Source organism: Opisthocomus hoazin, chromosome Z, assembly GCF_030867145.1.
Source record: "Opisthocomus hoazin isolate bOpiHoa1 chromosome Z, bOpiHoa1.hap1, whole genome shotgun sequence".
NCBI classification, from domain to species: Eukaryota; Metazoa; Chordata; class Aves; order Opisthocomiformes; family Opisthocomidae; genus Opisthocomus; species Opisthocomus hoazin.
In genome coordinates, this window is record NC_134454.1 from 88,073,847 (window position 1) to 88,085,791 (window position 11,945).

Below are 11,945 nucleotides of genomic sequence, written 5' to 3' on the forward strand. Positions count from 1 at the left end.
TCAGTTTAGACATCCTTAGAGGCTGATCATGTTCAGTTTAACCTGCCAGAATTTCCTTTGCTTGCAGAATCAGGCCCATCAAAATAATTGACAATATAAAACTTTTCTCGACTTTTATTTAAGAACTTTTTGCATATCCATGCAGCTTTCTAAAGGTGTATTTCAGTTAAGTCCTTGGCATCCAGCTACCTGTGCAAACCAAGACATGGAAGGTACCATGTCACATTTCGTCCTTCCCAAAAAGAAAAAATATTTTAAATGAGTTTATTTATAATTTTTTCCAAATATTTTCAAATATTGGTTGATTTCTTTATTCTTCCTTAATAGTATCTAAATACACCCAGACAGCTGTAATGCTGACAAATCTTAGATATGCAGAAGTACTTTGGCCCCTAAATGTGCCCAATCTGCAACTTTCTAGAAGCCCTCAATGTAAATGAAGCTGTTACTTGCTGTAGTAAATTCTGGTAATGTCCACCTGCCATCATTAGGTGCCTAAGCCCTTTTGTAAATCTTGCTTTTAGTGAGTAACAAACATATGGAAATTTCCTCCATTAAATCAAATTTACTTGATCTATATTGTTCTGTCATGTGAGGATTTCCTTAATTTCTGTCTACTTATTTTCGTTCAACTTCTTTCCCAAACTTATTTTCCTCTGTGCACTTCTTTGCATCCCAGTAGATGATCTCCTGCACCCCTGCTCAGGCTCAAGCCGTTCCTGTTTTGTGACTTTATTTTTTGCTTAACTAGTCACAGCACAATAGGATTACTGACCTACTCTTGCAAAATTTTGCAACACCAATCTGCCAGGACTTCCAGTGAAGTACCTCATTCAAGAAAGCTTTGTGATGAGGATTAGTCACATTAGTGTTTAACTGCAGCTAATCAAAGTACTGAAACACCATTCCAGAAAGCACAGACCGGGTCATTTTACTTGCGTATCTGCCTGTTTTGCTTTTTCCAGTCTTTTCAGTAGGCTTGGTGTTTAAATGTGGTGCCGGCACACGGCCAGAAACCCAGTTCAGCCTGCAGTCTGATTTACTATATACAGTTGATTTTCCATGTTACTGCCTGATGCACTTCCTTGTATAATATCCTAAATAACTCAAAATAATTAATTATGTACACTTTATAAATTGACTGCATACGTTTACAAATTAAAGGAGCCCCAGTACAGCTCTTGCTCTGCTTGTTGTCGTGTTCACAGCTGTTAGAGGTAAATTATACTGCTCGAAAACTTTGCCCTCTTTATGAGACGCCCAACCATTTTAAACCAGTGGCTGAGGCTGCCTGTCCTGGGACAGGAAGCAGAGCAGAAGGGACAAACTTTTCAGCGACACTTACCATGTAAGAACACGTACATGTGTTCAGCTGCGCACCTGGAAGGCACCTTCATTTCTACAGCCATTTGAAAGAGACTGCGCGTGACCTCAGCTCTGGAGTGGCCTTCTCAGGCAGTTTACTCCCTTCTCATTGCAAGGTGATTTCAGACCCTTAGAAGTTCCCCGCGTTCAGGTTTAGATCATGGACTTTTGACAGTAGTGGTAGCAGAGGAATTGATTGTTTGGAGTGAGGTGGGGGTTGATTGGTTTAGAAAACCCAATCCACCGCAGTAGAGATTACACCCACCTTTTACCAGCTGAGGTTTTGATGGATAGCATATGATTTGTTGCAACAATATTGGCAAAACATGCAAAGGTGACAAAAATTATGACAAAGGAGGACAAAAACAATCAGAAACTAGCGTAGCCTCTTCCCCTCACTTCCACTTCCCAGTCCCCACCCTCTCCATTACATGATCCACACAACAATATCTGTGAGAAGTTGCAGCAGTGCACAGTTAGTATTGTTATCCTTTATTGTATGAATTACACCATGCGTGCATGCTCAGAATAATAAAACCAGGTTTTCACATCACAAAGGGCAGGTACTTCACCCGTCTAGCAGAAAGCTGTAATTGTGATACGCTGATCAGATGAGGGATCATGTCCCAAAGATGATGTGAAAGCCGATTAAGCAGCAATACCAGATTCAATTCCTAACAGACTAGCTCATTAAGGGAGAGTAAACAGTATTAGGGTACGTCTTAGAAGGAGTTTTCTGCGATTCAACTCATTACAGAAGTAAGGGCTGTAGCAACAAGGGCCCGATACCCACCTGCGAACACTGCAGATCAATCAGTTCACAAAAGAGCTGACAAAACCAGGCAGTGGCAGGAAACTACACCCCACCAGAGGCATTTGGCAGACATCAAACAAGTCTTTGGAATAATTAATTATCTGGTAGGAGAAAACACGGTCGCAAAACAATGCTGGGCTTCGGTGACAGTTCAAGGACTGCGTATATAAAAAGGTATGCAATTCTAGGCATACCTTACAGAGGACTTCTGGGAAAATGATGAATCCGAAATAGCAATCCCAAATTGCTGAAATGGGTTTGGTTTGAATCTTTTCAAGAGCGCTCCGGTTTGGCGGAGAGGACAAAGCAGGAATTATCCCTTCTGTTCCCGTGGGGACATCTAAAATGCTGCACCACTGCGCTACCATGTTGGTATGCAAGGCAGAGCCAGAAAGCATCTTCCCTGGAGCAGGCAACGCTGGGCTTTCCAAGGTCACTTTCTCTATCATGAAGTCGGTAGTTTTAACCTCCTCCTGCCTGCGGCCTGTCTATGGTTTTTCAAAGATTTTGTTACCTCTTTACATATTTATAGCTCAGAAGCCTATGAACAGTTGTATCAAGCAACTTATTTTTAAATAAAATCCTGGTTTATTAGAATTCAAATTACACAAGCGAGTTAAAGAGATTTTAGTTGGATTTTTTTTTTTTAAGGACAGACTGCACCGCTTTAAACCACCGCAACAGAATACGAAGCAACAATTTTCTTGCGTCATGCCCCTGCTGCTCCTCTTCAGGCAAGAAAGGCACAAAGTTTCAAGGAAAAAATTATTAACAGAAGCAGCAAATCAAGCCGTTGCTTTTAGTAAGCTAAGTAAATTTTGCAAATAGAATAACTCCTTTAGTTCATCTACAGATTTGACATGAAAAAAAAAAATCTATGTTCTTCATAGTTTAACCATGATGCTTAACGTTGCCACAATGCAATTCGTAGGTTTTTAGCAAGGTCAAGCATAGCTACAGCTTTTAAGGTGAAATCCTGACGTATTGCACCAGCAGTTAGCGAGATTAAGATGCTAAGATACATTTACCTTCCAAAACTAGATTTATTGATAAGTTATTTAACCTAAACGCTAATCACACCAGATAGCTTACAGATGAAAAGTAGTTCTAGTAAGGAAAATAAAGAACTTCGGTTTTCAAACATTTTAAATTAAGAAATGTGCTAGCTGCCATTCCAGTGGCAAAGGAGACCCTCTCCTGTAAGTAATAAGGGGTTTTACTTAGCTAAAATGTGCAAAGGAAAAAGTCTCAAAGTGAGAGAAATATCACCAGTTCATATTGGCCACAAGGGAATAAAATCCTTAGGAGTGAATGCCTTTAATCCGTTTTCTTGTCCGAAACCTCTGTGGATGTCTTTGTGGCGATTCCGTTTGCAACGCCATCGCTTTCAAACTGCAAAATAAAGGGCAGCGTCATTAACGGGGTGTCCGAAAACGACTCCTCACCCAGAACAGCAACAGCCAGTGATGAAAACGGCTTTTAGAAGCCAGGCTGGTGAAGATCGATAAAGCCATCTGCAGCGAGAACCAAAGGGGTAGTGTCTCTTTAGATTTACACGTAATTATTACGCAGCAGGGAGGAAATAAGAGCAAGAGACGGCGCACACAAAGCTTTGCATTTTGTTAGGAGAGACAAATAATAACATTTTCCCCCATTATGAGTGGCAGCGCTAGCTGAAGAGTGTGGGTTTTTTTAATTCTGCTTCATGCATTTGGTGTGGTGTAGCAAATTATTTGGCTTCTTCCTTCTCTGAAAGAATACCCAGTCATTAAAAAAATAAAGAAATAAAATTAACTTAAGGTGTTTCAGAAAACAGGTGCAATTCCTATCCTTCCAAGACCTACCAGAAGCTGTCTTGGAGTAACTTCTGCTTCCAGCTGGCTCAGTCCTGGTCACTCCCTTTCATTCATAAGAAAACAGCCACGGAAACTTCCATAAAAACACCCAACTCTCTACTTTTTTGTGGTGCCCACCCTGAACTATTGCTGGGTGCTTTATCCGGCATTTCCCCAGTTAGCTAAATGCATTAATCTTACTTTATACGTTCCAGACTCATCCTCCTGATCTCTTTTCGTGGCAGAAGGTGCCCGTGGATTTCCAGCGCTGCCTCCTTGACCTTGTTTTGCGGCTGTCGGTTCTTGCACAGCTTTCTTGGGCCATACACGCTTGATGAAGGGCGCAATAACGGGATAGACGTAGGGTTCGAGGAACTTCTTGTAGACCCAGAGGAGAACAGGAATGACAATGCAAGGAATGCACACCATGGCTTCCTCTTGTTCTGTGACAAAGCTGGTGAGGGGGGGAGAAAAAAAAACCCAACAACTTAAGATGACGGTGTTTCTATGCCTCGAGCTAAGAAAACAGTTTTAAATAATGAATAAAGATTGTAGCTGATATTCAAACATGAAAGATAATAGATTAACCGTCCGAGTTTCAAAAATGCTGTACGTTCCAACCTTATAAAGCCCTCAACAAGGGAAATGTTCTTGACAGTTTAACAGGAAAGGAGTAGAGTCTGCTATTAGTTCCTCAGTCCTACAGCTGGAACTTAGAAAAAACTTAGAAAAAACACATTCAGAAAAGTTTTTGTTTAAACCATCCCAAAAAAAGTTTAAGTGGCGAGCTGCAGGTATTAGCCCAGTTTTTACTGTATTGCAACAGAAGGTCCCAAAGGTTTGTTTTTCTCATTCCCTTTTTATTTAAGGTGAAATTAAATGGCAGGGCACTAATGCATCTATTGCTGAAGGGCAGGTCAGCGAGAGGAAGGAAGAAAATCCGAGTCGGGATTTGAGAAGAGGAGAATATGGGTTACTTCCCTCCTCTGACGCAGGTTCTGGAATCGCTCGATCCCACCAAACCGTTACAAAGTGAATCCTTCCCCCTCTCCCCACCCCGGGAAGGATTCTTCAGGAACGGCAGCCTGAACTCCGTGACGAAAGCAGCAGAAAACCAAAGCGCCGGGGCAGAAAGGTGCGACCAGGAGAGGACGCAGGACAAGAGCTGCTGTCCCTTTTGGTGCTGACGAGTGATGTTATCAGACACGCTCTGCTGCGCAGCGCAGCTCTGCCCTTCGCATTCCTCCCTTCTAGGCTCAATTCTTCCCTCACAAAGCAAAACGAAAGCTTTCCGAGACGGAGAACGAAGAGGCAGATGGGACCAGAGTTTCACTTTTTAAGCTATCCTAAAGATCTGTACCCCATGCCCTGTGGCAGAACAAACACCGATTTCCAGCTGATGACTCCCAAGTGCAGTTTTGGCTACTTCAGATGTAATTTCCCAGGATCTGCCGTCTCCGAAATCAGACAGGAACCTTAAATTGAGATAATGTGACTGAGGCGACCCATTAAACCCCCTCAAAAGGACAATTCATGTACTCTCTCCGCCAGAACTTCCTCACTCCTGAACTTCCAGGGGCTTTGTCCGTTGGCTGCCAGACGAGGCTGGAGGGAAGGCCCCGCCTGTGCAGGCAGCCTCCTGGCCTCCAGACTCCGCACCAAAACACCGCCAAAGCTGCGCAAGGCAGCTTAAATATTCTCCACCCGTTTCTTCTGTGACTTGACGATGCTCTGTCGCCCGGTTCGCAGGGAATGAATTTTTAGGAAGACAAAAAATAAGGGGAAATGGTCCGTTTTAAATGGCGAGCTCCTGTCTTTGTGAGCCGCCGCGCATCAGGGTCAGCGGGGAGAACGCGACACGGCACGCTGAAGTGCGTGAGCTCAGCTGGCTCGCTCGTTACTCAGCCGTTACGGGGGAAACCGGGGAAAGAAGGCCACGCCGACAACAGGGCGCCTTTTTCCCCTCACAGAGGACGCTTCCCTGGCCCAGCGTTCGCGGCGGCCGGGCCGAGCCCTCCGCCCCCCCCCCGCTGCCGGTACCGGCGCCAAGGCCGCTGCGAGCCGGTGAGGTTCCGCTCGAACGCCGGAGCAGCTGCAGAGGACGAAGGGACCCCCGGGGAGCGGCCCTGGCGCCGCACTCACCTCCCCCGCCGGCCGCTGCCTCCTCCGTCCGCCGCACCGGAAGCAGGCCCCGCGCTTCCGGCTGAGGCGCCCGGCGGCCAATGGGAGGAGGTGGCGTGCGCGTCACGTGGCCGGCGCCCCGCCCCCCCGCCGAGCTCCGGGCGGGCAGGGCCCCCGGCGCGGCGGGCACCGCGCCCGGCGGCAGCACGGAACGCCGGCGGTAACCCGCCCCCAGCCCCCCCCGCCCCCCGGCACCAGGCTGCGGGAGTAGAGCAGCAGACGCCGAGCGTGACCGGTTCGGTTTTATTTATGTACATTTATTAACGCGTTTTGCGTTTGCGAGCAGCTGCCTCACTCCCGGGCCATCAGCTTCTGCTTCTTCAGCTTCTTCTGGGATATCTGGAACGGAAAAGGCAGCGTGAGGGCGGCGGGGGGGCTCCTGCGCCCCTCCGTGACCCGGCCCACCCGAGCGCCTGCGCCAACCCTCCCACGTCCCTGGCGCCACACTGACAGGAAATAGGCAGGTTGCTCAGAAATAACTTATTTTTTTCACGGGTGTTCCAAAGGTGTGCCAAGATGGTCATCACAGCAAACAGGAGAACCCGTCGCCTCAACGCCCGGGCTTCGCGACGGCGAGGTGAGAGGGGACTAAGGGCGCGGCGCTGGGTACCTTCTTCTTCTGGGCCACCTCCTCCTCCGGCTTGGGGACGATCTGCTCCTTCTCGGTGAGGATCATCTCGATGTGGCACGGGGAGCTCATGTAGGGGTTGATCCGGCCGTGGGCTCTGTAGGTGCGCCGGCGCATCTTGGGAGCCTTGTTCACCTGGATGTGCTCGATGACCAGAGAGTCCACGTCCAGACCCTGGGGAAGAAAACCCGCGACCTGGTTTGCTCTTCAAATAAACCATCTCTGCGGCGAAAACGTGAATGATCACCACCAACAAATAAAACGGCGGAGCTTGGCAGCGTCACTGAACCGACCGTTTGCCCAGCAAGGACCAGCCGAAAGCACAAGAACACTGACCGCCCTTCTCTGCATCACAGCGGGTTTTTAATGCGGTGCCGATGGCTCAGAATGAGGGATTTATTATTTCATGGCTGTTCCAAAGGTGTCCTAAGATAGTCATCACTGCCATCGGCTACCAAATCACAGAATCGTTAAGGCTGGAAAAGACCTCTAAGATCAAGTCCAACCGTCACCCCAACACCACCATGCCTGCTAAACCATGTCCCCAAGTGCCACATCTACATGGGTTTTGAACCCCTCCAGGGATGGGGACTCCACCACTGCTTGGGCAGCCTGGTCCAATGCCTGACCGCTCTTTCAGTAAAGACATTTTTCCTAATACCCAATCTAAATCTCCCCTGACACAACTTGAGGCTGGTTCCTCTCGTCCTATCACTGGTTACTTGGGAGAAGAGACCAACACTCACCTCGCTACAACACCCTTTCAGGTAGTTGTAGAGAATTAAGCGCTGAGCAGATGACAAAGATAGACACTTGACCAACTGCCCACAGGTTTTGTAGATTTTCAGAGCTCTAACCTACATTTATACAGCTGACAAACGAGCTACCTGTGAAAAACCCTCACTCCCATTTTAGCTCGAAGAATGTGTGCAGCCCAACTCAGATGAGCAGGACGCCAACAGCCTCTACACAGCTCGGTTCCATCCGCACCGCAGGCGTCCCCCTGCCGCCGAGCTGGGGAGTGCCGACGGGCAGCGCGACACCAACACGCTGCGCTTCGCGACGCCCACGCGGCCCACCTTGAGCTCCGCGTTGCTCTCTGCGTTTTTCAGCATGTGGAGCAGGAACTCGGCGCTTTTCTTCGGCCAGCGTCCCTGCGTCCAGCCCCACTGCTTGGCCTGGAAGGAGAGGAGAGCTCCAGGTTTATCCTGGTACAACACACCCCGCCCTTTACACGCCGGTGATTTGCCATTACACCCCCTCTTATTAAGGCTGCGTACAAAAATACTTACATTTGATCAATAACTTGGCACTTCAAGTAGATGCAATACTTGCTGTGCTGCAATTAACTTTTTCCTCTCTCTTAGGCTGATGCTATGTATTAACAGACTGCTCCTACGCTGTCTCAACATCGTCTTTTCTGTCCCCTCTGCCCAGCCACAGCGTCCTCCCCACGCTCGGGCCTCACCTGGGCACAGCGGCCGACCCCCCCGTTGTAGCGGCGGAAAGGAACGCACTGCTTCTTCAGCGTGACGTCCTTCAGGTACTTGGTGGCCTTGCGGATGTGCATCCCCTTGATGGCCTGGGCGGTCTCACGGGTGTTCTGGCAACACAGAGCACAGCAGAGTCCCTCTTAATGGCACTTTCCAAGCCGCAACGTGAGCAGAAGCGCTCCTTGCTCCCTCCTGGGTCCTATTCTTTTTGCCACAAAGTCAGTTTAGAAGCACTCACACAAAAAATAAAATTAAAGAATAAATACAAGTGCTTTCTTTTTCCAGCTACCTACTCTTCCAACCCTTAGTATAACTTCAATTACCGAATTTGCAGCTTTTGCACATCCTTATTGTTTTTCCACCTAATAGCTAGATTTTTCCAACCAGCAAAAATAAAATTTGAGTATGTATACTTCTCATAGCTCCTCTTTGGCCATTATTAAAAAAAAAATTAAAAAAATCAGGAGCCCCAAAGACAATTTCCTACTAAAATGTCAAATGTGGCACCTCAGAGAGGAAGCAAGGAGATAACGAGCTACACAAACAAGCTACAATCTCATTATCTATGTAAGGGAATCTTAAACGGGAGAGAGAAAAAGGCTCAGAAAGAAAAATCAAGAATAAAATATCAGTGCTTAAGACAGCATATAAAAAGCAAGAATTAAGAATGTTAACTACAATCATAGAATCATGGAATCATTAAGGTTGGAAAAGACCTCTAAGAGCATCAAGTCCAACCGTCACCCCAACACCACCATGCCTGCTAAACCATGTCCCCAAGTGCCACATCTACACTTTGAACCCCTCCAGGGATGGGGACTCCACCACTGCCTGGGCAGCCTGGTCCAATGCCTGACCGCTCTTTCAGTAAAGACATTTTTCCTCATCTCTAATCTAAACCCCCCCCCCCGACACAACTTTAGGCCGTTTTCTCTCATTCCATTGCTAGTTACTTGGGAGTAGATCCTACCTGGTCACAATAAAAGAGCACAGCAAAATACCTGAAACCTCTTTTCACTCACACTACGCAACACCGAGCAGAAAAGCACCTGCTCAGCTCTGCTTTTATGGGTAACTTGAATGTATCCCTAACTCACTGCCGCACTTAAACCTTCTCCAGAGGACCCTCCGTCCTCACGCCCAACACCACAGCCCTCCTCTGCCACACTTCCCGACCAGCAGCATGCTCAGATGAACAGCGTGTTCGTTCCAAACAAACCAAAAAGGCAATTAGTAATACAACACGGTTGGAAAACTCTACGTTAAGACAATAAGCTCTTTAGGACCCACCACGTGGCTACTGATCTTGTGGATAAAAACCATTACAAGCAGCAAAAACCACCACAAGGCATAACTCACACTACCACTCCTAAGTGACTATGTAGCAACAGAGGAGAAAAGACACTTCCTTCAAAATAAACACCCCCAAAACCGGAGTGAATTCGAGTTTCCCACTACGCCGACGCCGCGTACCTTGAAATGGACTCGCAGGTTGGATCCCCGCGACTTGCACGCTGCGGAAAGAAAAGATCGAGTTTGAGAATTAAAGCTTTCAACGGCTTGTCTGAAATCCTCCGCCAACGTTCACGAATGAGCTCAACTCACATTTCGTGGGGTTCTCTGGGTCCAGAGAGTAGCGCACCATCTTGCCAGCTCAACTGCAAAAAAAGCAATTAATAAGGGGCAAATAAACCCCCCCACATTACGCTTCTAATACAGACATGCACAACCCGCATCGTTCGTCTTGCAGTGAACGGGAGGAGCTGCTCAGAAATCACGCTTTTTTTTTTTCACAGTTAAATCCAAAGGTGTCCTAAGAGAAGTCATCACCGCAGCCAGGGCCTCTCGCCAGGGCCCGCTCCCCGTCCCCGAGCTCCCCCATCCCCGTCCCTCCCCCGCGCCAGCCCCGCAAATACCGAGGGCGTCCGGCGGGACGGACCGAGCCCTCGCCCCATCATCGCCTCCCCGGGCCGCCCTGGGCCGGATGGGAGCGGATTGCGCCGGCTCCCTGACCGCCATGGCTCCCTCACCTCAGGGCGGCGGCGGGGAAGAGGAAGAGCGGGGCATGCCGGGAGCTGGGAGAGCCGCGCGCTCTCGCGAGAGCTCGGCTCCGGGGAGCGTCTCGGAGGTGCGGGCGCGGCTCGGTGCGGTGCGAAGGGCTCTGAAGGGACCGTCGAGAAAGTGGTGGCGGGGGGAGGGCCGGGCAGGGCGGCACGGTCCCGAGTGGGAGCCCACGACGTGACAAATAAAACGTGCGTGTGCACCGGCCAAACGCGGCTGCGCGGGCCCGGCCGCGCTCCTCAGCGGGGCTCCCCACAGCCCGGGGGCTCCCCGCAGCCTGGGGGCTCCCCACAACCCAGGGTCTCCCGGCGCAAGATGGCGGCGGGCCCGCCGCCCTGAGGGGCATCAGCGCCTTGCGCAGGGAGGACGGCTGGTTTAGCCGGGAAAACCCGACTCTGGAGCCGAGACGTCGTTTTATTACACCCCAGCTCAAGGCCAGTGTTGTTCGCAGGCCAGAAATCGGTCGGAACTCGAGCAAGGAGCAAACCCAAGGGCTGCAGCTAGATGGCGGCTCAGGATGGGGATAGAGAGGGGCACACGGCTTCACAGAGACACCCGAGCGGTGAATCATGGAACGGTTTGGGTTGGAAGGGACCTGAAAGATCATCCGGTTCCAACCCCCCTGCCATCAGCAGGGACATCTTCCACCACACCAGGCTCCTCAGAGCTCCATCCAACCTGGCCTTGAACCCTGCCAGGGAGGGGGCAGCCACAGCTTCTCTGGGCAACCTGTTCCATCAGAGAGACTCACGCTTATGAATTGCAACTGGTATTTAGTGCACCATTATTTAAAAAAACCCCTCAAAACTCAAACGCTTACTTGTTAAAAGATTTCCCCCCCCCCCATTTTAGGCTGCGTTTGCAACTCCAACTGCTTGGGAAATCCGAGAAAGCAGCGGTTCAATAAAACCAAAACATTTCCAGAAATTGGTACCCAGCTCCAGCCAAAGCTTCATGGAGAAAAGTTTTAACAGAACAGGGGAAAAAAGAGAAACATCTTGACGAGCGGCCAGCAGACGGCTGTGCGGGCACCTCCCTGGTGTGGGAGAGCCCGGGTGCAGCTCTGCGTTCACAGAATCACAGAATGTTTGGGGTTGGAAGGGGCCTCTGTGGGTCACCCAGCCCAACCCCCTGCTGAAGCAGGGTCACCCAGAGCAGGCTGCACAGGACCTGCGTCCAGGTGGGGCTTGAATGTCTCCAGAGAAGGAGACTCCACAACCTCCCTGGGCAGCCTGGTCCAGGGCTCCGGCACCCTCAGAGGGAAGAAGTTCTTCCTCATCTTCAGACGAAACTTCTGCTGCTTCAGTTTGTGCCCATTGCCCCTTGTCCTGTCACTGGACACCACTGAAAAGGGTCTGGCCCCATCCTCCTGACACCCACCCTGCAGATATTTAGAGGCATTTCTAAGGTCCCCTCTCAGCCTTCTCTTCTCCAGGCTGAACAAGCCCAGCTCCCTCAGCCTCTCCTCGTAGGAGAGATGCTCCAGTCCCCTCCTCATCCTCATAGCCCTCTGCTGGACTCTCTCCAGTAGCTCCTCATCTTTCTTGAACTGGGGAGCCCAGAACTGG

The 11,945-nt window shown here is 49.6% G+C and overlaps 2 protein-coding genes and 3 non-coding genes across 5 annotated transcripts; all 5 read right to left on the minus strand.

Moving 5' to 3' along the window:
* Nucleotides 1–1,807: 1,807 nt before the first annotated feature.
* On the minus strand, nt 1,808–6,222 carry LOC142358927 (UPF0729 protein C18orf32 homolog). Its single transcript, XM_075411649.1, has 3 exons — nt 6,157–6,222; nt 4,216–4,468; nt 1,808–3,571 (listed from the first exon to the last, which is right to left on the minus strand). Exons 2-3 carry the CDS (start codon nt 4,441–4,443, stop codon nt 3,497–3,499), a joined length of 303 nt encoding a protein of 100 aa, XP_075267764.1. The 5' UTR covers nt 4,444–4,468; nt 6,157–6,222; the 3' UTR covers nt 1,808–3,496.
* A 202-nt stretch (nt 6,223–6,424) lies between these two features.
* LOC104335615 (large ribosomal subunit protein uL22) lies at nt 6,425–10,440 on the minus strand. The gene is made up of 7 exons (XM_075411620.1): nt 10,347–10,440; nt 9,922–9,974; nt 9,790–9,830; nt 8,292–8,426; nt 7,903–8,001; nt 6,806–6,997; nt 6,425–6,534 (listed from the first exon to the last, which is right to left on the minus strand). Exons 2-7 carry the CDS (start codon nt 9,959–9,961, stop codon nt 6,487–6,489), a joined length of 555 nt encoding a protein of 184 aa, XP_075267735.1. The 5' UTR covers nt 9,962–9,974; nt 10,347–10,440; the 3' UTR covers nt 6,425–6,486.
* On the minus strand, nt 6,660–6,727 carry LOC142358968 (small nucleolar RNA SNORD58). Its single transcript, XR_012762007.1, has one exon. It is a non-coding gene; the product is annotated as a small nucleolar RNA SNORD58 (small nucleolar RNA).
* On the minus strand, nt 7,201–7,270 carry LOC142358980 (small nucleolar RNA SNORD58). Its single transcript, XR_012762017.1, has one exon. It is a non-coding gene; the product is annotated as a small nucleolar RNA SNORD58 (small nucleolar RNA).
* LOC142358967 (small nucleolar RNA SNORD58) lies at nt 10,079–10,151 on the minus strand. Its single transcript, XR_012762006.1, has one exon. It is a non-coding gene; the product is annotated as a small nucleolar RNA SNORD58 (small nucleolar RNA).
* Nucleotides 10,441–11,945: the final 1,505 nt, after the last annotated feature.